Source organism: Schistocerca cancellata, chromosome 6, assembly GCF_023864275.1.
Source record: "Schistocerca cancellata isolate TAMUIC-IGC-003103 chromosome 6, iqSchCanc2.1, whole genome shotgun sequence".
NCBI lineage: Eukaryota > Metazoa > Arthropoda > Insecta > Orthoptera > Acrididae > Schistocerca > Schistocerca cancellata.
In genome coordinates, this window is record NC_064631.1 from 151,722,816 (window position 1) to 151,748,478 (window position 25,663).

Genomic DNA, 25,663 nt, shown 5'->3' on the forward strand with positions numbered 1-25,663 from the left:
TGGGCAGTCGCTGGCTTAGAACGCCGCAGGGTGCGAATGACAGCCCAGTCAGATTTTTGGTGGAGTAGGAAAGTGGACATCCTGTCCTCCCACTGTTCAGACCTCCATTCGGCGAGTCGGTGGCTGAATTCGCGTTGGAGGCGTCTCATTTGGCGTTTGTCATGAGGGTCACGAAACTGCTTCCACCTCCGGCGGTAGCGGTTCTTTTGCACCTTCAGCTCTCGTAACAGAGGGGGAAAGTCGTCAAGGGGTATTAAATTTCGAGGTGCAGTGGAGGTGGAGAGATTCACTGCTTTCTGTATTTTGGCGGTAAGGTAATCCACAGCACGGACTATATTGGCCGGTGTTGTCAAATCGAGGTCGTGTCGAGTGGTGTTATTAAGTACCCTGGCAAACTTGTCCCAATTGGTGAGGGTCGCAGTGCAACGAACATCAAATGAAAGGGCAGCATTGGTGAGGTGCAAGAGTACTGGCTCATGGTCAGAGGCCAGTTCGTGGAGAACTTCCAGTGAAAACTGAGCGGTGATGTTTTTGAAGATGGCCACATCCAGAACGTCTGGCTGGCAGTTAGTACGGTCTGGGATATGGGTAGGTTCGTGGGGGCCATAGACTGATAGTGCTAAAGTATCCTCCAGGTCAAGGACGAGCCGGCCTTTGGGGTTAGACACGCGAGAATGCCAAGCTGGGTGCTTGGCATTGAGATCTGCCCCAATGATGAGCCTGTCGTAGGATGACAATGTGCGGAGGTCTGCTTCCAGCAGTGGCTTGTTTGGGCTCAAATACGCTGCTGCAAAGGTAATGGCACCAAGGCGCATGGAGATGGTAACCGCTGTGGCCTCTGTGTTCCATTGGCTGGAGAATCTCTTGGGTATGGACAAGAGCTTTGTCGAGGAATACAGCTGTGCCTCCACCACGGCGGTCGAGGTGGTCAGAGCGGTAACACACCATGTTGCGAAGGCGGAAATCGTCTGCCGGTTTGAGGTGTGTTTCTGTGACCAATAAAACATCCACACGATAGTCACGGAGGAAGGTGTTCATTTCCGTCTTCATACGTTTTATGCCATTGGCATTAAAAATGCAAGTGACAAGATCCCGAGGGGGGTGGTGGTGGTGTGGAGGTCCATTCGCCATTACAATATTTGACTAAGCCCTTCCACTAGGGCGATGACCTTGGAGAGCCCGTCCTCCGACTGGATTTTTTGTGCAGTGTCACGAATAACAGCCTGGATGTGGGGTTTCGTGAAAAATTAGATGACCTGGAGGATTTCGCGCATGTCCGCCCGAAAGGACGCATCAGTCTCCACCACTGGGGGAGGGTCCCGGGTGGTCTGCTTGCCCCTACGGCGCGCAGGTGCAGGTGTAGTAGTAGGCAGAGTGGAGATAGGGGCAGTGGGCTGAGATAGAGCCACAGATGGACTGGAGGGAGCTGCAGCTGTCTCCTGTAGTCGGTGAGCACTGGGAGCTGTCACGGAAGACAGACAATGAGGAGGAGACCGGGCTGCAGCAGCAAAGGATGTCGTGGGGGTCTGGGCAGGAAGGGGCACAGGAGCCACCGAACCGTCTGGTGCCTGAGTGTCTGGTACCAGAGTGGCTGCTGAGGACAGTGCACCAGGCTGACCCCGCAAAACAGGATAGTTGGTCATGTCCCGTAGCGGTGGGGGAGGTCGATTTGTTCTCGGTTTCTTTTTGGGCGGACGAGAAGACTTCAGTGCCTTCTGGTAAACAGGGCACCCCCTCCAGGATGCCATGTGGTGGGGATCGTGCGTCGTTCCCAAACATCTGGCACAGGTAGGTTTCTCCAAAGCAGGGAGTGTGCAGTTCTCCACTAAATGTGGGCCAGCACACTTAACACACCGCAACGGCACGGAGTAGTAATTCCCAGCATTTGCGACAGATGGCTGGCCCGTTGCGGCCCTCGTACGATTCAATCCGGACTTTCGTGTACAGAAGATACCGGATTTGGCAAATCCGCTCTATGTCCTCCCTCTGGGAAAGGGAGACGACGTGGGTAGGGCAGGGGATCAATTCCCTGGTCTCAGGATTCTCTTGCTATACTGGTGAACCAAAGGATCTTCGAAATCGAGTCGAAGCAGTTCCTCCTTGATCTCCTCTGCCGTAACCTCTAGTGGCAAGTCCTTGATGACGAGTTTGGTGCGGCGATTACCCGACGTCTGGTGGGTAAAGGAAGGCATCGCCTTTGATTTTACGAAATCGAGAATGGTAAGATAGTCGTCCCTACTGTCAAGCAGGTATTTCACATGATCTTTCTGGTAAACAGCTCTCAATTGGCCGACAATGAGCCGCTGGAGCTCAGAGTTCAGTTTCGTATAATTAGTGACATTATATACCACAACGGGGGGGTATCTTCTCTTTCTTCAGAGGGCTTGACGGGATCCCTTGAGAAGGAGGGTCGGGAGCACGAGCCATTTCCTCATCCAAAGGACCATCCGGTGCGATGTCCCCCCTCAGGGGGGTATCGGAACGCGATCCGCTGCCACCACAGCCCGCGTGGGTGGAGGGGCGTCTGGAGCGACGGCCAGAGGACTTTCCGACTGGGTCAGGGTGTCCAGAAGACTCGCCACGGTGTCGGGACGGCATAGAAAGAAGTGCAGGTACAGCCGGGTGTTGGTCAGACAGAGCCGATGTGTTCGCCGCCTCACTACCAGAAAGATGGATCTCTTGAGAAGGAGGGTCGGGAGCACGAGCCATTTCCTCATCCACAGGACCATCCGGTGCGGCGTCCCCCGGCAGGGGGGTATCGGAACACGATCCGCTGCCACCACGGCCCGCGTGGGCGGAGGGGCGTCTGGAGCGACGGCCAGAGCACTTTCCAACTGGGTCAGGGTGTCCAGAAGACTCGCCACGGTGTCGGGACGGCGTAGTGAGAGGTGCAGGTACAGCCGGGTGGTGGTCAGAGCTGATGTGTTCGCCGCCTCACTACGGGTGGACACGGATCCACCTGACATGACCAGGAGTCCGGCACAAGAGGGCTACACACATCAAAATCTTCCCATCCATCGTGGGGTAATAATTACGTAGACACCAACGCCGAAACAGCAGATGCAGCCATAAGTAGTAATAATTGAATATTCTGGCTGCGAGAATAATATTTTTTAGAGTTATTTGTGTATATGTGTTAGTCAACTGGTGCTTGTCAGTGATTTATATATTTGTTGTGCTATATTGGTGATAGAATGGTTAAACAAAAGAAAAATAAACCGAATGAGCATACTGATGCAGAGATGACATCAGAGTCTCAGGTAGAGCAATCTATCCATATTTCTGTCGAATTATTAGAAAATTTAATTAGAATGATAATTTAGAAACTGATGTCCCAAGTGATAGTAAAACCGAGGAGTTGGCAAAACAAACTGACACTCCTGCATTCAACCAGTTAGGAATTAATGACAATATTTCTTCTAGGCAAGGGGTAGAAGTTAGCAATGCTCAAGCTATGTCCATACAGGATATTCTAACAGCATTATTTGAAAAGTTTACTATTAAAGAGCAGGAGCGTGAAAAACAACGCGAGCTTAAAGAGCAGGAGCGTGAAAGACAACGTCAGCAGGAAAAGGAAAAACGTAGACAGGAAAAGCTTATAGAAAAACAGCAACAGGAGCTCAGGGACCAAGAAAAGGAAAAGAAATTTATGGAAAATATAAAAATATTTTTCTGGAAAGAGATAAAGAAATTGTCCGTAGGATAAATCAAGTGTTGGTCGATCGTGATAATGCTATTACTACCCATTTTAAGCAGGAGATCGATGCAGTAAAAACCACTATTGAACCGTTAACAAACATTCCAGTTCAGGTCAATAGTCTTCAAACTGAAGTAGATAACTAGAGAAACAATTCAAAGCCTCGGCTACCGCTGTGGAAACAATGCAGGAGGACATTCCCTCGGAAATCCGAAAGCAAGTCCGAACAGAAGTAGCCAGGGTGCTGAGCTCTGAAAATCAAAATTTTGAAAATCTGACAGTATGTAGTAATGACAACACAGGTACTGACAGGCAAAAGATCGCATATAATTTGACTGCGAATATTAATGCACCACAAGGAAGACCAAATTTTGGTAATCAACCGATATTACCAGAGCAATATGTGACACCAAGGAACAATAATAGTGGAATAGAATGTACTTGTAATAAAGTAACCACACCACCTGCGAATGATAGCAATTCCATGCACTTAACTACTTTGATGCATGAAGAAAGCCTGATTAAGCATAGACAGTTTCAAATATTTAACGAAGAAAGCATGAAAAACATACATCCAGTAGTTTTCATTCGAAACTTCAAAAGTGTTCTTCCAAAATCATGGTCGGAAGAACAGAAAATACAGTTTGTGGTTTCACATATTTCTGGTGATGCGTCGCTCTGGGCATTAAATGCAGCAGAAACTTGCAAGACTTTCCACCACTTTGAGAAGGCGTTCCTTGATCAATTCTGGTCAGCGTCTACTCAAGAGCGACGCCGTAAAATTGTTTACAACGCAGAAATGTACAATCCGAAGTCAGGTTCCTTAAGAAAGTACTTTGAAAAATATATTAACATGACCCGGTACTGGGATGAGCCAGTAACCACCAGAGACTTATTGCGGATGTTAAAAGCTACACTCCTGGAAATTGAAATAAGAACACCGTGAATTCATTGTCCCAGGAAGGGGAAACCTTATTGACACATTCCTGGGGTTAGATACATCACATGATCACACTGACAGACCCACAGGCACATAGACACAGGCAACAGAGCATGCACAATGTCAGCACTAGTACAGTGTATATCCATCTTTCGCAGCAATGCAGGCTGCTATTCTCCCATGGAGACGATCGTAAAGATGCTGGATGTAGTCCTGTGGAACGGCTTGCCATGCCATTTCCACCTGGCGCCTCAGTTGGACCAGCGTTCGTGCTGGACGTGCAGACCGCGTGAGACGACGCTTCATCTAGTCCCAAACATGCTCAATGGGGGACAGATCCGGAGATCTCGCTGGCCAGGGTAGTTGACTTACACCTTCTAGAGCACGTTGGGTGGCACGGGATACATGCGGACGTGCATTGTCCTGTTGGAACAGCAAGTTCCCTTGCCGGTCTAAGAATGGTAGAACGATGGGTTCGATGACGGTTTGGATGTACCGTGCACTATTCAGTGTCCCCTCGACGATCACCAGTGGTGTACGGCCAGTGTAGGAGATCGCTCCCCACACCATGATGCCGGGTGTTGGCCCTGTGTGCCTCGGTCGTATGCAGTCCTGATTGTGGCGCTCACCTGCACGGCGCCAAACACGCATACGACCATCATTGGCACCAAGGCAGAAGCGACTCTCATCGCTGAAGACGACACGTCTCCATTCGTCCCTCCATTCACGCCTGTCGCGACACCACTGGAGGCGGGCTGCACGATGTTGGGGCGTGAGCGGAAGACGGCCTAACGGTGTGCGGGACCGTAGCCCAGCTTCATGGAGACGGTTGCGAATGGTCCTCGCCGATACCCCAGGAGCAACAGTGTCCCTAATTTGCTGGGAAGTGGCGGTGCGGTCCCCTACGGCACTGCGTAGGATCCTACGGTCTTGGCGTGCATCCGTGCGTCGCTGCGGTCCGGTCCCAGGTCGACGGGCACGTGCACCTTCCGCCGACCACTGGCGACAACATCGATGTACTGTGGAGACCTCACGCCCCACGTGTTGAGCAATTCGGCGGTACGTCCACCCGGCCTCCCGCATGCCCACTATACGCCCTCGCTCAAAGTCCGTCAACTGCACATACGGTTCACGTCCACGCTGTCGCGGCATGCTACCAGTGTTAAAGACTGCGATGGAGCTCCGTATGCCACGGCAAACTGGCTGACACTGACGGCGGCGGTGCACAAATGCTGCGCAGCTAGCGCCATTCGACGGCCAACACCGCGGTTCCTGGTGTGTCAGCTGTGCCGTGCGTGTGATCATTGCTTGTACAGCCCTCTCGCAGTGTCCGGAGCAAGTATGGTGGGTCTGACACACCGGTGTCAATGTGTTCTTTTTTCCATTTCCAGGAGTGTAGATTACCCATACATATTAGAGAAAAATTATTGAATGTTACAGACACCGATCTGAAAGAATTTCTGTCTGTAATTGATTCTCTGGATCTAGTGCAAGAAGACGCCAGAAAAAATTCTGACGTGATCAGCAATAATAATAGTCCTAATAGAAAAAATTCATGGAATGGAAATAGGTGCGAAGGTAGTCCAAAGAAAAATAAAAGTAAAGCTTATAGTAACGGAAAATACAATAATAATAATAATAATAGTAGGAATCCCTACAACCAAAATTTTGGTTATCCTAATAATAATAACAGTAATTATCAAAAGGGCGAAGAACACCAACAACCGAATGGTAATCAGAGGCCGTACCACAATGAAAACCCAAACAATAACAATAGCAACCGAAAGAGACGAAGTGACAACAGGTCAGACAGTCCATATAAAGACAAGCCTAAAAATATGCGGGGTGACAGTGAATATTGGCGACAGCCAGGGCCAAGTCATTGGCAGCCGCAGCAAAATTCTATCAATTCAGGTCAGCCAATAAATTATGTACAGGCTATACCTATACCAAGCAATCAATATCCACCGTGGTGGTATCCAAACAGGCCTCCTCCGACTGAAAACTCACAAAATGTTAGAATAGTGGAGGTACCTTCGGAAACAAAACACTCAGAAGCCAACAAACTAATTTCGGTCCCTGTAGGCCTTCGCCAGGTGACCTAGGCCAACAATGAAGGCAATAGGTCGATGGAACAAAAAATAAACATGATAAGGTATTAGGATGGCAACAGGATCGCAGATGAGCTATATCAGGAACCTGCTGCCTCTGATAAGCCACAAAGGGAAAATATCCAAGCAAGTGTCACCGGAGCTGTAAATGGTGTAACAACTACTATTCTGCTTGACACAGGTGCGAATGCGTCAGTTATGAACACGCAGTTTTTCAAGAAGGTATCGGAGATAAGGAGATTGCCGATTTTGCCCGCTGCAAACTGTAAGGTTATCGGGGCATTGGGAAAAAAGGCACAGAGTATAAAATACCAGGCACAGGTGGAAGTATCCTTGGGAAATGATCGCTTATTATGCACGTTCCTACTAATGGATAACTTGGCAGTACCGGTGCGTCTGGGTCTTGACTTCCTTCGGGAAAGAGAAGCTGTAATTGATCTCGCCCGTGGGACATGTGCACTTAAGCATCAACAGCGACCCATAACATTAATGCTGAATCGGGAGTTCGGTGCGAACCTTCCACTGATGAGAAAAATGAATCTTTCTGTCAGCAAACAGAAATTGTTAGTGTTGGATCATAAGCACCCACAGATGTGTCACAAAAATCGAAATAACGATGCACCCAGCAACGTGAGTGACATCGTCACAACAATAGAAGAGAGAGTACAGGAGGCAACTTGTATTAATGCTTCAGAGGCTAGACAATTAATAGAATTGTTATCCGGATACCTCGAAGTATTCATTGAACGCCCTGGAATCATAAAAGATTAGCAGTATAATATGAAAGTATATCCGCACAAGACCTATTGCAGAGCATCTTACTCGGTCCTCTGGACTAAGAAAAACGAAGTGACTATACAAAGGACCTATCAGAAGTGCAAGTGCACTATCCCATAACTGTAAATATAATGTTTATGGTAAAATAATTAGCAGTAATAATTTGATAATATTATGTATGTATTAGTTTATAAGCTTTTATGTCAAGTATTACACTGCAATGTTGTTGAATTATTTGAACAAGGAGTAGAGAATCCCAATAATAAATGTATTTTTACTTTAAAAGGGATAAATAACTTGATAAACACTTGAGTGTTATTGCATTAAATGTGAGGAATTTTACCTTTCTATACGTAGCATAGAAATGATTAAAATGCTTAAATAATATATTTGTTGGTGTGTAAGAATGGATATAAAAAAAAATATTTTCATAAGATTAAGTCATGTAGTCCCACACGCATAGCGAGTGTTGGTGGTGTGTGAGCTGTGTGACTGAGAAAAATAAATAAATAAATAAATAAAAAATAAAATAAACTGCTTTCACCACTAGTGAAGCGAAATCTGAATGTGTACTGATTTACATACACGGTTTCATTACAAAGTCATTTAAAATGCTCTTATGAGCAACATTCCGGTTAGATAAACCGAACATGGACATCTGTCCCAAAAATATGGTAAATCAATCCCAATAAAAAAATATATACATATATGTATCTGTAATAAAAATGGAAATATACTGTTATCTGGACAGTTCAGTAATGATCTAATGGTCAAGATAATGTAGCTGATTCTGAAAGTTTTATATTGTCTCATGTTCATGTGACAGTGTAAAATTTTAAATTTTGTTATTCAGTCATGGTAATATGAACTTATGTGCAAGCGTACCAGACCTCATTATTTGGAAAGTGTAATTTGCATATAGATTGTCTGTTAAGTACTCTCGAAAACTACTGACAGAAATCAGAACAGTGAAACGTGTTTCGCAGGAACAAGTGGACACGTGAAGAACTGTGATTTACATTGTGAATAATGATGAACAGTGATAAAAACTGTGATCACGTAACCTTATGAACGCTCTTGGAGTGTCAAAGTTAGCAGCAACGCTATGAATGTTGAGTACTGTTGACTGAATTAATAATAAACTTTAACTGATGACCTTTAGTAGTTTGATATGAAGCGTCTCCGCGTGCCAAATTTAATGTGACAGACTGTACAGCCAGCCACGCGGCAAAACAATAATGCAACGTTGGCTACGCAGCGCGACGCGAAAATATTCATTCCGCTTAAGTAAACGAAGCACACTACAGACACTTGTATGATTAACGGTGCAGTGTTCAACATGTGCATATTGTGATAAACTTACGTGTGAATCACTACATTGTGTTGAACAGTGTCAAAATACAGAACATACTCCAAAAACAGTCTAATTCCATCCGTGTGAATGCGAGTGAAATGGACACTAATAAACTTTTCCACAGAATGAAAATAGTAATTATCTTGTCACTGATGCTTATATTTTGACATTTCATGTACCCTTCTTAAACTGAGGGGCGTGGGAAAGGAGAAACAAGACCTGCTGCAGCGCGACTTCTAGCCAGCAGCAGATCCAAACCACGATGCAGCCGTCGGCAGCCGACGCCCCACCGACTCGGCCGGGGGCGGTCCAGCAGCAGCCACTACCTGTCTGCGGTCCAACGGCTCGACACGAGGGCGGTCTTACGACGTCAGCAGCAAATTGTTATGACATTTGATAAATGAGTGACTTTGGAAATTATGATACACCACCATGAAAAAACATTCATTATCTCAGATGCTTACAACAGAGTCATAAATTTGCATTTTCCAGCATATTTTATTACAATCATGTCAAGCCTGACTGTTAAAAGTAGGTCTCTGTATTTTCTATAAGCCCCTTGGACAGTTTTATTCCCGGTTTTCAGAGTCCAGTGAACCCGAATGGGGGGGGGGGTGGGGGGGGGGAGGATAAGTTAATCCGGGAAGTATCCGCAGCAATATCCGAGATAATACAGTCACTGAAGTCATTTAAAGTACTCGATTCAACTATAATTTTATCATGTCTAAAACAACATTGAAACTAAACATTTGCATCTTGAGAGTAGCAAATCTACGTGGATTACGTGGACTGATAAAAAAAATACAATAGATAAACTATTTTTTTTTCTCAGCCCAAGGGGCATTATAACATCCACGTGATAATTTTTTGGCTACAGTGCGAGGAGAGGAAATTATGCCTCCAACAGTTATAAACATTATGTATTCGACGTACAGTGAAAACTTATAAATATTACTTATTTATATAATATTCTATAATGTAATTAGAAATATCGATGTGTATCATACAAAGACAATGATAATTGTAAATTCCTTTTATGATCTGCGTTTGTCTTCCTTTGTTTTTACCTTTGGTTGGTTGGCTTTTGTAAGTTGCGGATGCATATCAAACTGAGGTCTGTTAAGAAATTGTAATTATTTGTTAATTATTACTCGAAAATAGAGTTAATTATTATTATAAACATGAATGAATAATTATTTGTAACTGTAATTCCTCTCTCAGTAAGCATTATCTCTGTTAATTGTTCCTTTCAGCTGCAACGAGCGCAGCCATTGATGATAGCGATTTGTATCGCGTGTTTGTCTGCGTTTTCCTTAGAAACAAATCAAATGTTTGCTTGATGAATTCTAAGTAGTGCACAATACGAAAGTAGAGTTTCTGTAAAGTTTAATAAGCAGTTAAAATACTTATTTGGTCTAACAATAGAAAGTCTCTATCAATTGTCTGCCGCCGTCTTAACAATTGTCTCAGCGGCAAATTCTAATTACGCAACTCTGCAGACATAAATGCTGAACGTAATACAAATGTGTAAAAATAAATGTGCACCGGTGGTCTCGAACTCATTTGAATGAAAATGATTCGAATCAGATTGGTTCTTAAAAAACAGTGCTCATAGCACGATCGTTATAACAAAACTTTTCTAGCTGATGTATGGAGCCGAAATTAATTACGCACGAGTTGCGAAGAATATTGTTTCAGGTAACATACGTCAGTGTTGTGCGCGGCTGATATTCGGTGGTTTTAATGATCATTTTGCTGAAGATAACTGCTTCCATCATAATCAATAGTTGTATAGAATCTGTCGTATGAACTGTGATTTAGTGACACTTACACAACTTACAGACAACACTTTAACATGACGTTAACTTTGAGTTCTTTAGCAACTTGATCAAATCTTTAGCCGGGAGAAAAATTATTTAGTAATTACTCAATGTAATAAAATATGATTATCATTTCCATTTACAAATTAGTTAAATACCAAACCACTGAATAACACAGCGAACGCCACACTGCCCAAGCTTTAACAGGCAATATTTCAGAAACGAGGCCGCATTGGCAGCTACAATTTTAAGGTGTGGTAGGTGCCTACCCATACTACAAGCAGGCGAAGTGGGAGCTCATAATTCGATGCACCTCCCAGAAGGTCCCCTCGTAAGTCATCTTTTATCCTCCTACAGTCACTCAACTACGATAACTTCCTGTACAGAAGAGGATCATCAGCAAATAATGGTACACTGCTGCGCACCCTGCCCGCCAGATCATTTAATTATTTTAAGTAGACTGTTTAGCTTTTGATGTTGGTAACGCCACGGAGTGCTCTGTATGAAGATCACTGACTGCGCTGTGTGCAGTCTGTGGCTGGTTGGACTCATTGTTGGAATATTTGCTTGCGTAGTGTTGGGCAGTTGGATGTGAACAGCGCGTATCGTTGGGCAGTTGGAGGTGAGCCGCCAGCAGTGGTGGAGGTAGGGAGATATGCCAGAGTTTTGAGCGTCAGAAAAAGGAAATTTGTTTAATTGGATATATGACTTTTGAACGCTATTAGGGTAAATACATTGTTTGTTCTCTATCAAAATCTTTCATTTGCTAACTATGCCTATCAGTAGTTAGTGCCTTCAGTACTTAGAAACTTTAATTTAGCTAGCAGTATTGGCGCTTGCTGTATCGCAGTAGTTCGAGTCACGAAGATTTTTGTGAGGTAAGTGATTCATGAAAGGTATAGGTTATTGTTAGTCAGGGCCATTCTTTTGTAGGGATTATTGAAAGTCAGATTGCGTTGCGCTAAAATATTGTGTGTCAGTTTAGTGATGATCAGAATATGTAAAGAGAAAACTGACTGAGTAAGTTGTGTTTTACTCAGTTGTTTCTGTATCAAATAACGTAGAAGTATACCAGCACAGTCATTCATAATTTTTCTGAAGGGACGTTTCAGTATATAGATAATACCAGCAGTCCAACCCACTTCTTTGGGGCATTCCTGACGATACCCTGGTGTCTGATGAACACTCACCTTCGTGGACAACATACTGGGTTCTATTACGTAAGAAGTCTTCAAGCCACACACATATCTAGGAACCTATTCCACACGGTCGTACCTTCATTAACAGTCTGCAGTGGGGCATCGTGTCAAATGCTTTCCGGAAATCTAGAAATATGGAATCTGCCTGTTGCCCTTCAGCCATAGTTCGCAGGACATCATGTGAGAAAATGGTAATCTGAGTTTCACACGAGTAATGCTTTCTAAAACAGTGCTGATTCGTGGACATAAGCTTCTCGGCCTCAAGAAAATTTAATATATTCGAACTCAGAGTATGTCCAATGATTCTGCAGCAAATCGATGTTAGAGATATTGGTCTTTAATTTTGGGAGTCCGTTCTTTTTACCTTACCAAAACTTAACGCCTACCACTACTACATGCTATGTAGAGGTTTGGAATTTAACACAGGACATTGGTCCAAAATCCGGTGAACCACAACATTACACAAATAACTTTGCTCCCCCAACACTTGTTGTTTTCTTTTTTCTTATAGTCATCAAGAGTGACTGGTCTGATGCAACCTGTCACGTCTTCCTTTCTTGTACCAACCTCCTCATCTCAGAGCAGAACTTGCACACATCGGCTTCCATTATTGTAAATAGAATAAAAACCAAACAACAGCCGTATTTAACTCAGTTTTTATTTATTTTTCTTTAAGCCACTAGGTTCGTCGCCTCACTGGTGCTATTTTCATGACCCTGTACATTAGGATGTCAACAAGTATACAAGAAACTGGTGTATAGCACAAGATAATAATACAGACACACTATGTGATCGAAAGTACCGGACACCTAGCTGAAAAGGCCGTCCGGTGTGGCCGTGCGGTTCTAGGCGCTTCGTTCTGGAACCGCATGACCACTACGGTCGCAGGTTCGAATCCTGCCTCGGGCATGGATGTGTGTAATGTCCTTAGGTTAGTTAGTTTTAAGTAGTTCTAAGCTCTAGGGGACTGATGACCACAGATGTTAAGTCGCATAGTGCTCAGAGCCATTTTGAACCGAACTGAAAATTTACAAGTTCGTAGCGCTCTCCTTCGGTAATGCTGGATGATGGCTGCTTCCACTCTCGCAGGCATAGGTCAACCTGGTGCTGGAAGGTTCCTTGGAGAACGGCAGCCCATTCTTCACGGATTGCTACACTGAGGAGAGGTATCAATGGCGGTCGGTGAGGCCTGGCACGACGTCGGCGTTCCAAAACATCCCAAAGGTGTTCTGTAGGATTCAGGTCAGGACTCTGTGCAGGCCAGTGCATTACAGATATGTTAATGTCGTGTAACCACACCGACACAGTCCGTGCGTTATGAGCAGGTGCTCGATCGTGTCGAAAGATGAAATCGCCATCCCCGAATTGCACTTCAACAGTGGGAAGTACGAAGGTGCTTAGAACACTAATGTAGGCCTGTGCTGTGATAGTGCCACGCAAAACAAGGGGTACAAGCGCCCTCCATGAAAAATACGACCATGCCTTTACACTACCGCCTCCGAATTTTACTGTTGGCACTACACATGCTAGCACATGACGTAAACCGGGCATTCGCCATACACACACTCTGTCATTGGATTGCCACATTGTGAACCGTGATTTGTCACTCCAAACAACGTTTTTCCACTGTTCAATCGTCCAATGTTAAACTCCTTGCAGAAAGCGAAGCGTCGTTTGGCTTTTACCGGTGTGATGTGGGGCTTATGAACAGCCGATTGACCATGAAATCCAAGTTTTTTCACCTACCGCCTAACTGTCATAGTACTTGCAGTGGATCATGATGAGTTTGGAATTCCTGTGTGATGGCGTGGATAGATGTCTGCCTATTACACATCACGACCCTCTCCAACTTTCTGCGGTATCTGTCAGTCAACAGACGATGTCGGGCTGTACGCTTTTATGCTGTACGTGTCCCTTCACGTTTTCACTTCACTATCACATCTGAAACAGCGCACCTGGGATTGTTTAGGAGTGTGGAAATCTCTCGTACACAAGTGACACCCATCCGTGAGTTCCGCGGAGGGCACCATTCTGATCTCTCACAATCTCTAATGACTACTGAGGTCGCTGATATGGAGTACCTGACAGTAGATGGCACCACAATGCACCTAATATGAAAAACGCATGTTTTTGCGGGTGTACGGATACTTTTGATCACATAGTGTACCAGGCAAGGCCGAAAAAGTCGCTACACTATACAAAATGTAACATAAAGGGATATAAGAGTTGGCATCAACAAACTAACACTAATATAAAAGATGTATAATGGAAACTACAAAAAAAAGAAAAAAGAAAAAAAAATGAGATGTGACATAACCACCCAATGCGTGAAATGATCTTAAATCAGAAACATACTAGTAGAGCGGTGCATTTGTTATACAGAATGTAAAACATATTCAAATTATACAGGTAAAAACAATCATACTTCTTTAAAAACACCAAAGAAACTGGTATAGGTATGCGTTTTCAGATACAGAGATATGTAAACAGGCAGGATTCGACGCTGCGATCGGCAACGCCTATATGAGACAAGTGTCTGGCGCAGTTGCTTGATAAGTTACTGCTGATATATCAAGGTTATTAAGATATACGTGAGTCTGAGTGTGGTGTTATAGTCACCGCACCAACGATGGGACACAGCATCTCCAAGGTAGCGATGAAGTGGGTATCTTCCCGTACGACCATTTCGCGAGTATACCGTGAATATCAGGAACCCGGTAAAATGTCAAATCTCCGGCATCGCTGCGGCCGGAAAAAGAGCCTGCAAGAACGGGACCAACGACGGCTGAAGAGAATCGTCCAACATAACAGAAGTGCATCCCTTCCGCAAACTGCTGCAGATTACAATGTTGGGCCATCGACAAGCGTCAGCTTGAGAACCATTCAACGAAACATCATCGTTATGGCCTTTCGGAGCAGAAGGCCCACTCGTGTACCCTTGATGACCGCACGACACAAAGCTTTACGCCTCGCCTAGGTCCATCAGCACCGACATTGGACTGTTGATAACAGGAAACAAGTTGCCTGGTTAGACGAGTCTCGTTTCAGATTATATAGAGCGGATGGACGTGTACGGATTTGGAGACAACCTCATGTATCCATGGACCCTGCATGTCAGCAGCGAGCTGTTCAAGCTGGTGGAGGCTCTGTAACAGTGTGGGGCGTGTGCAGTTACAGTGATCTGGGACCGCTGATACGTTGAGATACGGCTCTGACAGGTGACACGTACGAAAGCATCCTGTCTGATCACCTGCATCCATTCATGTCCACTGTGCATTCCGACGGACTTGAACAATTCTAGAAGGATAATGCTACACCCCACACGTCCAGAACTGGTTCACAGTGGCTCCAGGAACACTCTTCTGAGATGAAACACTTCCCATTGGCCACTAACTCCCCAGGCACGAAAATTATTCAGCGTATCTGGGATACCTTGCAACCTGCTGTTCAGAAGAGATCTCCACCTCCTTGTAGTCTTACGGATTTATGGACAGCCCTGCAAGATTCACGGTGTCAATTCCTTCCAGCACTACTCCAGACGTTAGTCGAGTCCATTCCATGACGTGTTGCGCCACTTCTGCGTGCTAGCGGTGGCCCTAGACGATATTAGGCAGGTGTACCAGTTTCTTTGGCTCTTCAGTGTATCACCCACTGAATTATGCGCTATTCATGAAAATAGTAGCCATACAAACAAAGAAAGCGTACTGAGCGACAAACACAATAGTCCCCATATTGTTATGCGACTGACGGTATGTGATGAACTAGCTTGGTGGCACTCACTCATAAACCTGAACGCCATAGAACTTTGTTACCAGACGAACGGTACGAGAAAGTTTCGAGGGTGATTTCATCCCCATTATCCGAAGTGACCCTGATTTCGGCAGGATGTGGTTTATGCAATACGGAGCTCGACGCCATCGAAGCAAGAGAGTGTTCGACATCCTGGAGCAGCACTTTGGGGACAGAATTTTGGCTCTGGGGTACCCAGAGGGTACTGGCATGGGCCTCGATTGGCCGCCATGTTCTTCGGATATGGACAAATGCGACTCCTTTTTGAGGGCCTATATTAAAGACAAGTTGTACAGCAATAATCCCAAAACCATTGCTGAGCTGAAAACAGCCATTCAGGAGATGTTCCGACACTTCAGCGGGTCATGCAGAATTTCGCTATTCGTCTGCGCCACATCATCGCCAATGATGGCAGGCATATCGAACATGTCATAACCGAAATACGAATATCTGTAGTGAAGCTTACATGTTGAACAAAATGTGTGCACGCCATAGTTTCTAACTAATTTAAGTTTTTTTTTCATGGATCAATATTTATTGTCTATAATACAACATACAATCACCAATTATTTTTATTTTACAGTTTCCATTGCCAACTTTAGCCCATATAAACAGATACTCGTCTGCATTTAATTTCTTCTTTCTTCTGGTAGACAATACAAATGGCATACTGGGAACAAGGGTACCATATGGCACTTTTGCCAAGAGTCCTGTTGTCTCTGCTATACTCCATGTTCTCCAACACAGAATATTTGCATCTGGGAAGGCTTCAAGGCCACCATAATCACAGTGATTGCCCCACACTACAGCTAGTGTGAGCCATGTACTACCTCCAAAGAGAGCCTGTACATCATCTACATCTACATCTACATCCATACTCCGCAATCCACCTGACGGTGTGTGGCGGAGGGTACCTTCAGTACCTCTATCGGTTCTCCCTTCTATTCCAGTCTCGTATTGTTCGTGGAAAGAAGGATTGTCGGTATGCCTCTGTGTGGGCTCTAATCTCTCTGATTTTATCCTCATGGTCTCTTCGCGAGATATACGTAGGAGGGAGCAATATACTGCTTGACTCTTCGGTGAAGGTATGTTCTCGAAACTTTGACAAAAGCCCGTACCGAGCTACTGAGCGTCTCTCCTGCAGAGTCTTCCACTGGAGTTTATCTATCATCTCCGTAACGCTTTCGCGATTACTAAATGATCCTGTAACGAAGCGCGCTGCTCTCCGTTGGATCTTCTCTATGTCTTGTATCAACCCTATCTGGTACGGATCCCACACTGCTGAGCAGTATTCAAGCAGTGGGCGAACAAGCGTACTGTAACCTACTTCCTTTGTTTTCGGATTGCATTTCCTTAGGATTCTTCCAATGAATCTCAGTCTGGCATCTGCTTTACCGACAATCAACATTATATGATCATTCCATTTTAAATCACTCCTAATGCGTACTCCCAGATAATTTATGGTATTAACTGCTTCCAGTTGCTGACCTGCTATTTTGTAGCTAAATGATAAAGGATCTATCTTTCTGTGTATTCGCAGCACATTACACTTGTCTACATTGAGATTCAATTGCCATTCCCTGCACCATGCGTCAATTCGCTGCAGATCCTCCTGCATTTCAGTACAATTTTCCATTGTTACAACCTCTCGATACACCACAGCATCATCTGCAAAAAGCCTCAGTGAACTTCCGATGTCATCCACCAGGTCATTTATGTATATTGTGAACAGCAACGGTCCTATGACACTCCCCTGCGGCACACCTGATATCACTCTTACTTCGGAAGACTTCTCTCCATTGAGAATAACATGCTGCGTCCTGTTATCTAGGAACTCCTCAATCCAATCACACAATTGGTCTGATAGTCCATATGCTCTTACTTTGTTCAATAAACGACTGTGGGGAACTGTATCGAACGCCTTGCGGAAGTCAAGAAACACGGCATCTACCTGTGAACCCGTGTCTATGGCCCTCTGAGTCTCGTGGACGAATAGCGCGAGCTGGGTTTCACATGACCGTCTTTTTCGAAACCCATGCTGATTCCTACAGAGTAGATTTCTAGTCTCCAGAAAAGTCATTATACTCGAACACAATACGTGTTCCAAAATTCTACAACTGATCGACGTTAGAGATATAGGTCTATAGTTCTGCACATCTGTTCGACGTCCCTTCTTGAAAACGGGGATGACCTGTGCCCTTTTCCAATCCTTTGGAACGCTACGCTCTTCTAGAGACCTACGGTACACCGCTGCAAGAAGGGGGGCAAGTTCCTTCGCGTACTCTGTGTAAAATTGAACTGGTATCCCATCAGGTCCAGAGGCCTTTCCTCTTTTGAGCGATTTTAATTGTTTCTCTATCCCTCTGTCGTCTATTTCGATATCTACCATTTTGTCATCTGTGCGACAATCTAGAGAAGGAACTACAGTGCAATCTTCCTCTGTGAAACAACTTTGGAAAAAGACATTTAGTATCTCGGCCTTTAGTCTGTCATCGTCTGTTTCAGTATCATTTTGGTCACAGAGTGTCTGGACATTTTGTTTTGATCCACCTACCGCTTTGACATAAGACCAAAATTTCTTAGGATTTTCCGCCAAGTCAGTACATAGAACTTTACTTTCGAATTCATTGAACGCCTCTCGCATAGCTCTCTTCACACTACATTTCGCTTCGCGTAATTTTTGTTTGTCTGCAAGGCTTTGGCTATGTTTATGTTTGCTGTGAAGTTCCCTTTGCTTCCGCAGCAGTTTTCTAACTCGGTTGTTGAACCACGGTGGCTCTTTTCCATCTCTTACGATCTTGCTTGGCACATATTCATCTAACGCATATTGTACGATGGTTTTGAACTTTGTCCACTGATCCTCAACACTATCAGTACTTGAGACAAAACTTTTGTGTTGAGCCAACAGGTACTCTGAAATCTGCTTTTTGTCACTTTTTCTAAACAGAAAAATCTTCCTACCCTTTTTAATATTCCTATTTACGGCTGAAATCATCGATGCCGTAACCGCTTTATGATCACTGATTCCCTGTTCTGCGTTAACATGTAAAGTTCAATCGGAGTCCTCGAAATACATTCGGGCCTCCAATTAATTGTTGCTTATTGAACTGTCCAGCCAGATCAATGTCTATTGCCTTCAAAGCACGATACACAGGAACGCTGTGCCGCAAGCGACGTCGCCAAGCACGTCGCCGAGGCATTGCTGTGACACGTTAACACCCTGTATGTCCGTATGGTACCACTCTAGTGGCCAATGTCGGAGCCAACGTCTTGCTGCATCAATAACCTCCGCGTCAACCATGTACTGCTTCACGCGGAGTTCATTCTTCATGCTAGTCATAAGGTGCGAGGCCCGGACTGTAGAGTAGATAAGGACGAACAGTCCAATGAGATTTTGTGAGCTCCTCTCGGGTGCACAGGCTTGTTTGAGTCCCTGCGTTGTCATGGACAAGGAGAGGTTCGTTTGCACTTTTGGAGCGACGAACACGCTGAAGTGTTTCTTTGGTTTCCTTAGGGAAGTGCGATGCACTTTAGAGTTTATCGTTGCACCGTGAGAGAGGACATCAAATACAGTAACCCCTACAGAGTCGCACAGACCGTCGCCCTGACTTTACCGACTGAGGGTGCAGCTTTGAACTTTTTCTTCGGAGGATAGGTCGTGTTGCTCCACTCCATGGATTGCCGTTTTGCTTCCGATTCAGCCGGCAGCTGTGGCGGAGCAATTCTAGGTGCTTCAGTCTGGAACTGCGCTGCTACTACGGTCGCAGGTTCGAATCCTGTCTCGCGCATGGATGTGTGTGATGTCCTTATGTTAGCTGGGGTTAAGTAGTTCTAAGTTCTAGGGGACTGATGACCTCCGATGTTAAGTCCCATAGTGCTTCGAGCCATTTGAACCATTTTTAGCTTCGGGTTCAAAGTGATGACCCGGTGTTTCATCGCCTGTGATAATGTTCGACAAAAAATTGTCACGATCAGTCTCCAACCTGGCAAGCAACTGCGCACAGATGATTCTACGTCGCTCTTTATGGCCTTACATTAGGTAGCGAGGAACCTAGCAGTCACACACCTTTGAGTATCCCAATTGATGGGCGAGTGCGTCAACATTTCCTGTTGTGCAGCGAGCTGTTTGATTGTGATTCATCGATCACCTCGAATGAGTGTGTCCGCACGTTCCATCATTGCAAGAGTCACAGGTGTGTGCGGCCGGCCGGCACGCGGGTGATCAACAGACATGAGCGACGTTGATGCGATAATGAGAGACGCCTCGCCCAGCGGTTCACCATGCTTTTGTTCACTGACAGTTCTCCGTAGACATAATGCTAGCGCCTATTACTATCTGCGATGCTCTGGTTTTCCGCTTAAACAAACGCAGTGACAGCTGTCTCTGCCGCTATGTCCCATAACATACTCCGCATTTTTTTAACCGAAATGGGCCCAGAAAAAATGTGTTACATTACGAATGCTGTCAGTTATACAAAGTCTTTTGAAGAAACCAGGGTATCACGTTCTCTCGTAGTCCCGTTTTGTATGGTTTTGATACCTGATTTGAAGTAAGTTCTCACTTCATGTTCTATCACAAATTTACAAAAAAAAATGGTTTTTATTACTTGATTGAATTGAAAGGGTGGTTACTTAGCAAATATTACCACGTCGAGTAATGCTTCCGCGAAGGGTGTCTCTGAGTAACAGGACCTTTTATGGAATGGCGTATAGGCGGCCACAATGGTCAGCCAGGAACCAATACAATCGCCCAGAACTAAAAGTTATCTGTTCCGCTTTTACTGTTATTCATGCCAACAAATATTGAACGTAACTATAATAAACGACGAATCATTGTAAACAATAATAATATTCCAATTAACAATAAAGTTAATAATTACCCAACATTAATAAGTAATAATTTGTATTAAGTAAAAGAACAGTTAATTTTAAGGGAAAAGAGGCAGTCGGTCATATGTTCCCTGTGACATGGAGAGACCAACACAGTCAGCGAAGAACAACGTAACTTTCAAAACTGCTGCGACCTCCTATCGACTTCTAAGGTACAGATTGAGGAGATGAGTTTAGAAGGAAAATCCACGTGATGTTGACAACAAGAAGGTATTTCGAGTTTTTCGGTGTGTGTGTTTACCTCAAAAAGAGAGTAGGGAATTTATGGCCGTCTCCTGTTGTTGGAGAGAAGATTTATCGGCATGACTGTTAACGAACTGTAATGCGCAGCATTTGAACTGGCCGAGAGAAATAACCTTTCTCATAATTTTAATAAGGAGAGTAGAATGGCTGGGAAGCGATGGACTGGTGGTTTGCGGAAAAAGTTTCCAAGACTGAGGTTGAGGTATACTGACTAGGATGTGCAATGTGGGTCCACAAACTATATGTGGCTATTGATGAGAACGAAAACGAGTATTTGTGCGATAACTCTGCTAAAAAAATTTCGAATCACTTTACTTTTTCTCGGTAGTAATAATGAATTTGTTCTTGAAAACATCATTATTTTGTGTAATTTTTTTCCTCTCAACATGTAATTTGCGCTGTAATAATTTCTTTATCTCTCAGTGCGGTGTTTCAAAGCTAAAAATGGTTTTCTCAATTTATTTAGCCTTCCTTACTTGTGGTCAATGTGTTTGTCCCGTGGGGCAAACTGGTCTCTTACGTATATTTTGGGTTATTGAATATTTAGGAACTTTCGTTTTTCCAACGAGAATGAAAAAAATCGAGTAGATGGGAGAACAGTTTGATTGTACACCCCGAGATTTTAGTGGTCTTAGATCGACTGCATCTTGCTAAAAAAAGAAAAAAATTACCAAACGTAGGATCACCGTCATGTCCGCTCTTTCCCTGCCTCAGATAACACCTGAGTATAATGACAGAGAATGTCGATGAAAGTTCAGTTCACGTACAAATCTGATACAAGGAATCCGCAAACAGTTATCCATGAATGTCGCTGGGGAAAATTGCGTTCTGCTCTACCCTTTGTTGAACTGCGACCCTAAACCTTTTTGACACCCTGCATACATTAAGTTTAATGACGATATCACGATGAGGAGCACTGAAAGACCTAAGTCGAAACAAAGCCCTGGGAGTAGACAACATTCCATTAGAACTACTGATAGCCTTGGGAGTGCCAGCCCTGACAATACCATCTGGTGAGCAAGATGTATGAGACAGGCGAAATACCCTCAGACTTCAAGAAGAATATAATAATTACAATCTCAAAGAAAGCAGGTGCTGAGAGATGTGAAAATTACCGAACTAATAGTTTAATAAGCCACGGCTGCAAAATACTAACACGAATTCTTTACAGACGATTGGAAAAACTGATAGAAGCCCACCTAGGGGAAGATCAGTTTGGATTCCGTAGAAATATTGGAACACGTGAGGCAAGACTGACCTTACGACTTGTCTTGGAGAATAGATTAAGGAAAGGCAAGACTACGTTTCTAGCATTTGTAGACTTAGAGAAAGCTTTTGACAATGTTGACTGGAATATTCTCTTTCAAATTCTGAAGGTGGCAGGGGTCAAATACAGGAAGAGAAAGGCTATTTATAATTTGTACAGAAACCAGATGGTAGTTATAAGAGTCGAGGGGCATGAAAGGGAAGCAGTGGTTGGGAAAGGAGTAAGACAGGGTTGTAGCCTCTCCCCGATGTTATTCAGTTTGTTTATTGAGCACGCAGTAAAGGAAACAAAAGAAAAATTTGGAGTAGAAATTAAAATATATGGACAAGAAATAAAAATTTTGAGCTTTGCCGATGACATTGTAATTCTGTCAGAGACAGCAAAGGACTTGGAAGAGCAGTTGAACGGAATGGACAGTGTCTTGAAACGAGGGTATAAGATGAACACCAACAAAAGCAAAACGAGGATAATAGAATGTAGTCGAAATTAATACGGGGGATGCTGAGGGAATTAGATTAGGAAATGAGACACTTAAAGTAGTAAAGGAGTTTTGTTATTTGGGGATCAAAATAACTGATGATGGTCGAAGTAGAGAGCATATAAAATGTAGACTGGCAATGGCGAGGAAAGCGTTTCTGAAGAAGAGAAATTTGCTAACTTCGAGTATAGATTTAAGTGTCAGGAAGTCGTTTCTGAAAGTATTTGTATGGAGTGTAGCCATGTATGGAAGTGAAACGTGGATGATAAATAGTTTAGACAAGAAGAGAATAGAAGCTTTCGAAATGTGGTGCTACAGGCGAATGCTGAAGATTAGATGGGTAGATCACATAACTAATGAAGAGGTATTGAACAGAATTGGGGAGAAGAGGAGTTTGTGGCACAACTTGACAAGAAGAAGGGACCGGTTAATTGTACATGTTCTGAGGCATCAAGGGATCACAATTTTAGTATTGGAGGGCAGCGTGGAGGGTAAAAATCGTAGAGGAAGACCAAGAGATGAATACACTAAACAGATTCAGAAGGATGTAGGTTGCAGTAGGTACTGGGAGACGAAGAAGCTTGCACAGGATAGAGTAGCATGGAGAGCTGCATCAAACCAGTCTCTGGACTGTAGACCACAACAACAACAATCACGATGAGGTCATCACAATGCAGATTGGTCTACACGTATAAAATTATGGTATTACGCAACGAAAGTGAAATGTAAAGACAATGTAGCCGCTGTAATGAAATACAGTACCTTTGTGTAGGTCATAGACCTCCTTCATTGTCAGCTCCAGACGAGTTTGGGCCAGGAAGGTCCTTCGAATGTTCCCGAAAGGAAACTGGGGGTCTACCTGGAAGACGCCCTTGCGGGACCAGTACTTGAACCTGTTGGCGAACCACAGGTAGGTAGCCGTGAGCGCCACCAGCGCCACAGCCACCAGCTCGGCCAACCAAGACTCCAGGAAGACGGCCATTGCGTCACAGGCGCGGCGCTACCCACCCTCTGCCAGCAGTACTGAAACACACAATGCGTGCAACGTACAGACTCGATCAGTTTTCATAACGCATGTAAACAAAGCAAATTGCGGAACAAGATTTTTTTACAGTACATAATACTGCAAACACGATGTTTGTTAGTCGGTTATTTATACGTCCCTCAGAGCATGTCGGTCGTGGTGGTCGAACGGTTCTAGGCGCTTCAGCCTGGAACCGCGAGACCGCTACGGTCGCAGGTTCGAATCCTGTTTCGGGCTTGGATGTGTGTGATGTTCTTAGATTAGTTAGGTTTAAGTAGTTCTAAGTTCTAGGGGACTGATGACCTCAGATGTTAAGTCCCATAGTGCTCAGAGCCATTCGATTTGAACCTCAGAGCATGTTGTTGTTGTGGTCTTCAATCCGAAGACTAGTTTGATGCTGCTCTGCGTTCTAGTCTATCCAAAAGCCTCTACATCTCCGAATAACTATTGCAACTTACATCCTTCTGAATCTGCTAACTTCTCTCCAGTACTAACTTGATGACTGGTGTCTCAGAATGTGTGCTATCAACCGAAACCTTCTTCCAATCTGTTTGTGTTACGAATTTCTTTTCTCCCCATTTCTCTTCAGTACCTCCTCATTAGTTACGTGCTGCCGCGTGGGATTAGCCGAGCGGTCTATGGCGCTGCAGTCATGGACTGTGCGGCTGGTCCCGGTGGAGGTTAGAGTCCACCCTCTGGCATGGGTGTGTGTGTGTGTGTGTTTGTCCTTAGGATACTGTAGGTTAAGTAGTGTGTAAGCTTAGCAGTTAAGTCCCATAAAATTTCGCATACAATTGAAGATTTGAGTTACGTGCTCTATCTGTCTAACCTTCAACATTCTTCTGTAGCACCACATTTCAAAAGCCTCTATTTTCTTCTTTCCTAAAATATTTATCGTCCGAGTTTCACTTTTATACATGGCCACACTCCATACAAATACTTCCAAAAAAGATTTACTAACACTTGAGTCTATAATCTATGTTAACAAATTTCTCTTTCTCAGAAACTCTTTTCTTGCCATTGTAATTTGCATTTTATATTCCCTTTACTTCGGCTGTTATCAGTTATTGTATGCCCAAGGAGCAAAACTCATCTACTTCTTTGTCTCGTTTCCTAATCTAATTCCCTCTGCATCACCTAATTTAATTTGACTACATTCATTGATCCTTGTATTGCTTTTGTTGATAATCATCACATATTCATCTTTCAACACACTGTCCACTCCAAATGCTCCACCAAGTCCTTTGCTGTCTCTGACAGAATTATGTCATCAGCAAACCTCAAAGTTTTTGAAACTTCCTGGCAGATTAAAACTGTGTGCCGGACCGAGACTCGAACTCGGGGCCTTTGCCTTTCTCGGGCAAGTGCTCTTGCAACTGAGCTACCCAAGCACGACTCACGCCCCGTCCTCAAAGCTTTCCTTCTGCCAGTACCTCGCCTCCTACCTCAAAGTTTTTATTTCTTCTCCCTTTAATTCCTTCTTCTAATTTTGCTTTCATTCCCTTTACTTCTTGGTCAATGTACAGACTGATTAACATAGGGAAGGTTACAATCCTGTATCACTTCCTTCTCAACCACTGCTTCCTTTTCGTGCCCCTCGCCTCGTATCACTGCTATCTGTTTTCTGTACAAGTTGTAAATAGTATTTCGCTCCCTGTATGTTACCCTTGCTATCTTCACTACTTTTAAGAATGTATTACACTAAATTTCATCGAAAGTCTTCTGTAAGCCTACAAATGCAATAAACATAGGCTTGCCTTTTCTTAACCAATCTTCCAAAAGAAGTCGCAGGGTCAGTACTGCCTCCTGTGTGCCTTCATTGCTCTGGAATCCAACCAGAGCTAGGCTTCTACTACCTTTCCATTTTTTCTGTAAAGAATCCGTGTCAGTATTTTGCAACAATGACTTATTAAACTGATAGTTCGGTAACATTCACACTTATCAGCACCTACGGTTCTTTGCTATTAAATCGTTATATTCTTATTGAAGTCTGAGGGAATATCACAAGTCTCGTACATCTTGCACTCTAGACGGGAGAGTTTTGTCATGCCTGGCTCTTCCACAGCTATCAGTA

At 44.2% G+C, this 25,663-nt stretch overlaps 1 protein-coding gene across 1 annotated transcript in view; it reads right to left on the reverse strand.

The window, feature by feature from the left end:
• The window catches only part of LOC126190920 (cytochrome P450 6k1-like), an 86,619-nt gene that overhangs the window by 50,913 nt on the left and 10,043 nt on the right, over positions 1-25,663 (reverse strand). The window contains exon 2 of the mRNA XM_049931553.1: positions 23,328-23,588. Within this exon, the coding sequence (XP_049787510.1) occupies positions 23,328-23,547 (220 nt within the window). The 5' untranslated portion in view covers positions 23,548-23,588. The remainder of the gene's footprint in view (positions 1-23,327; positions 23,589-25,663) is intronic.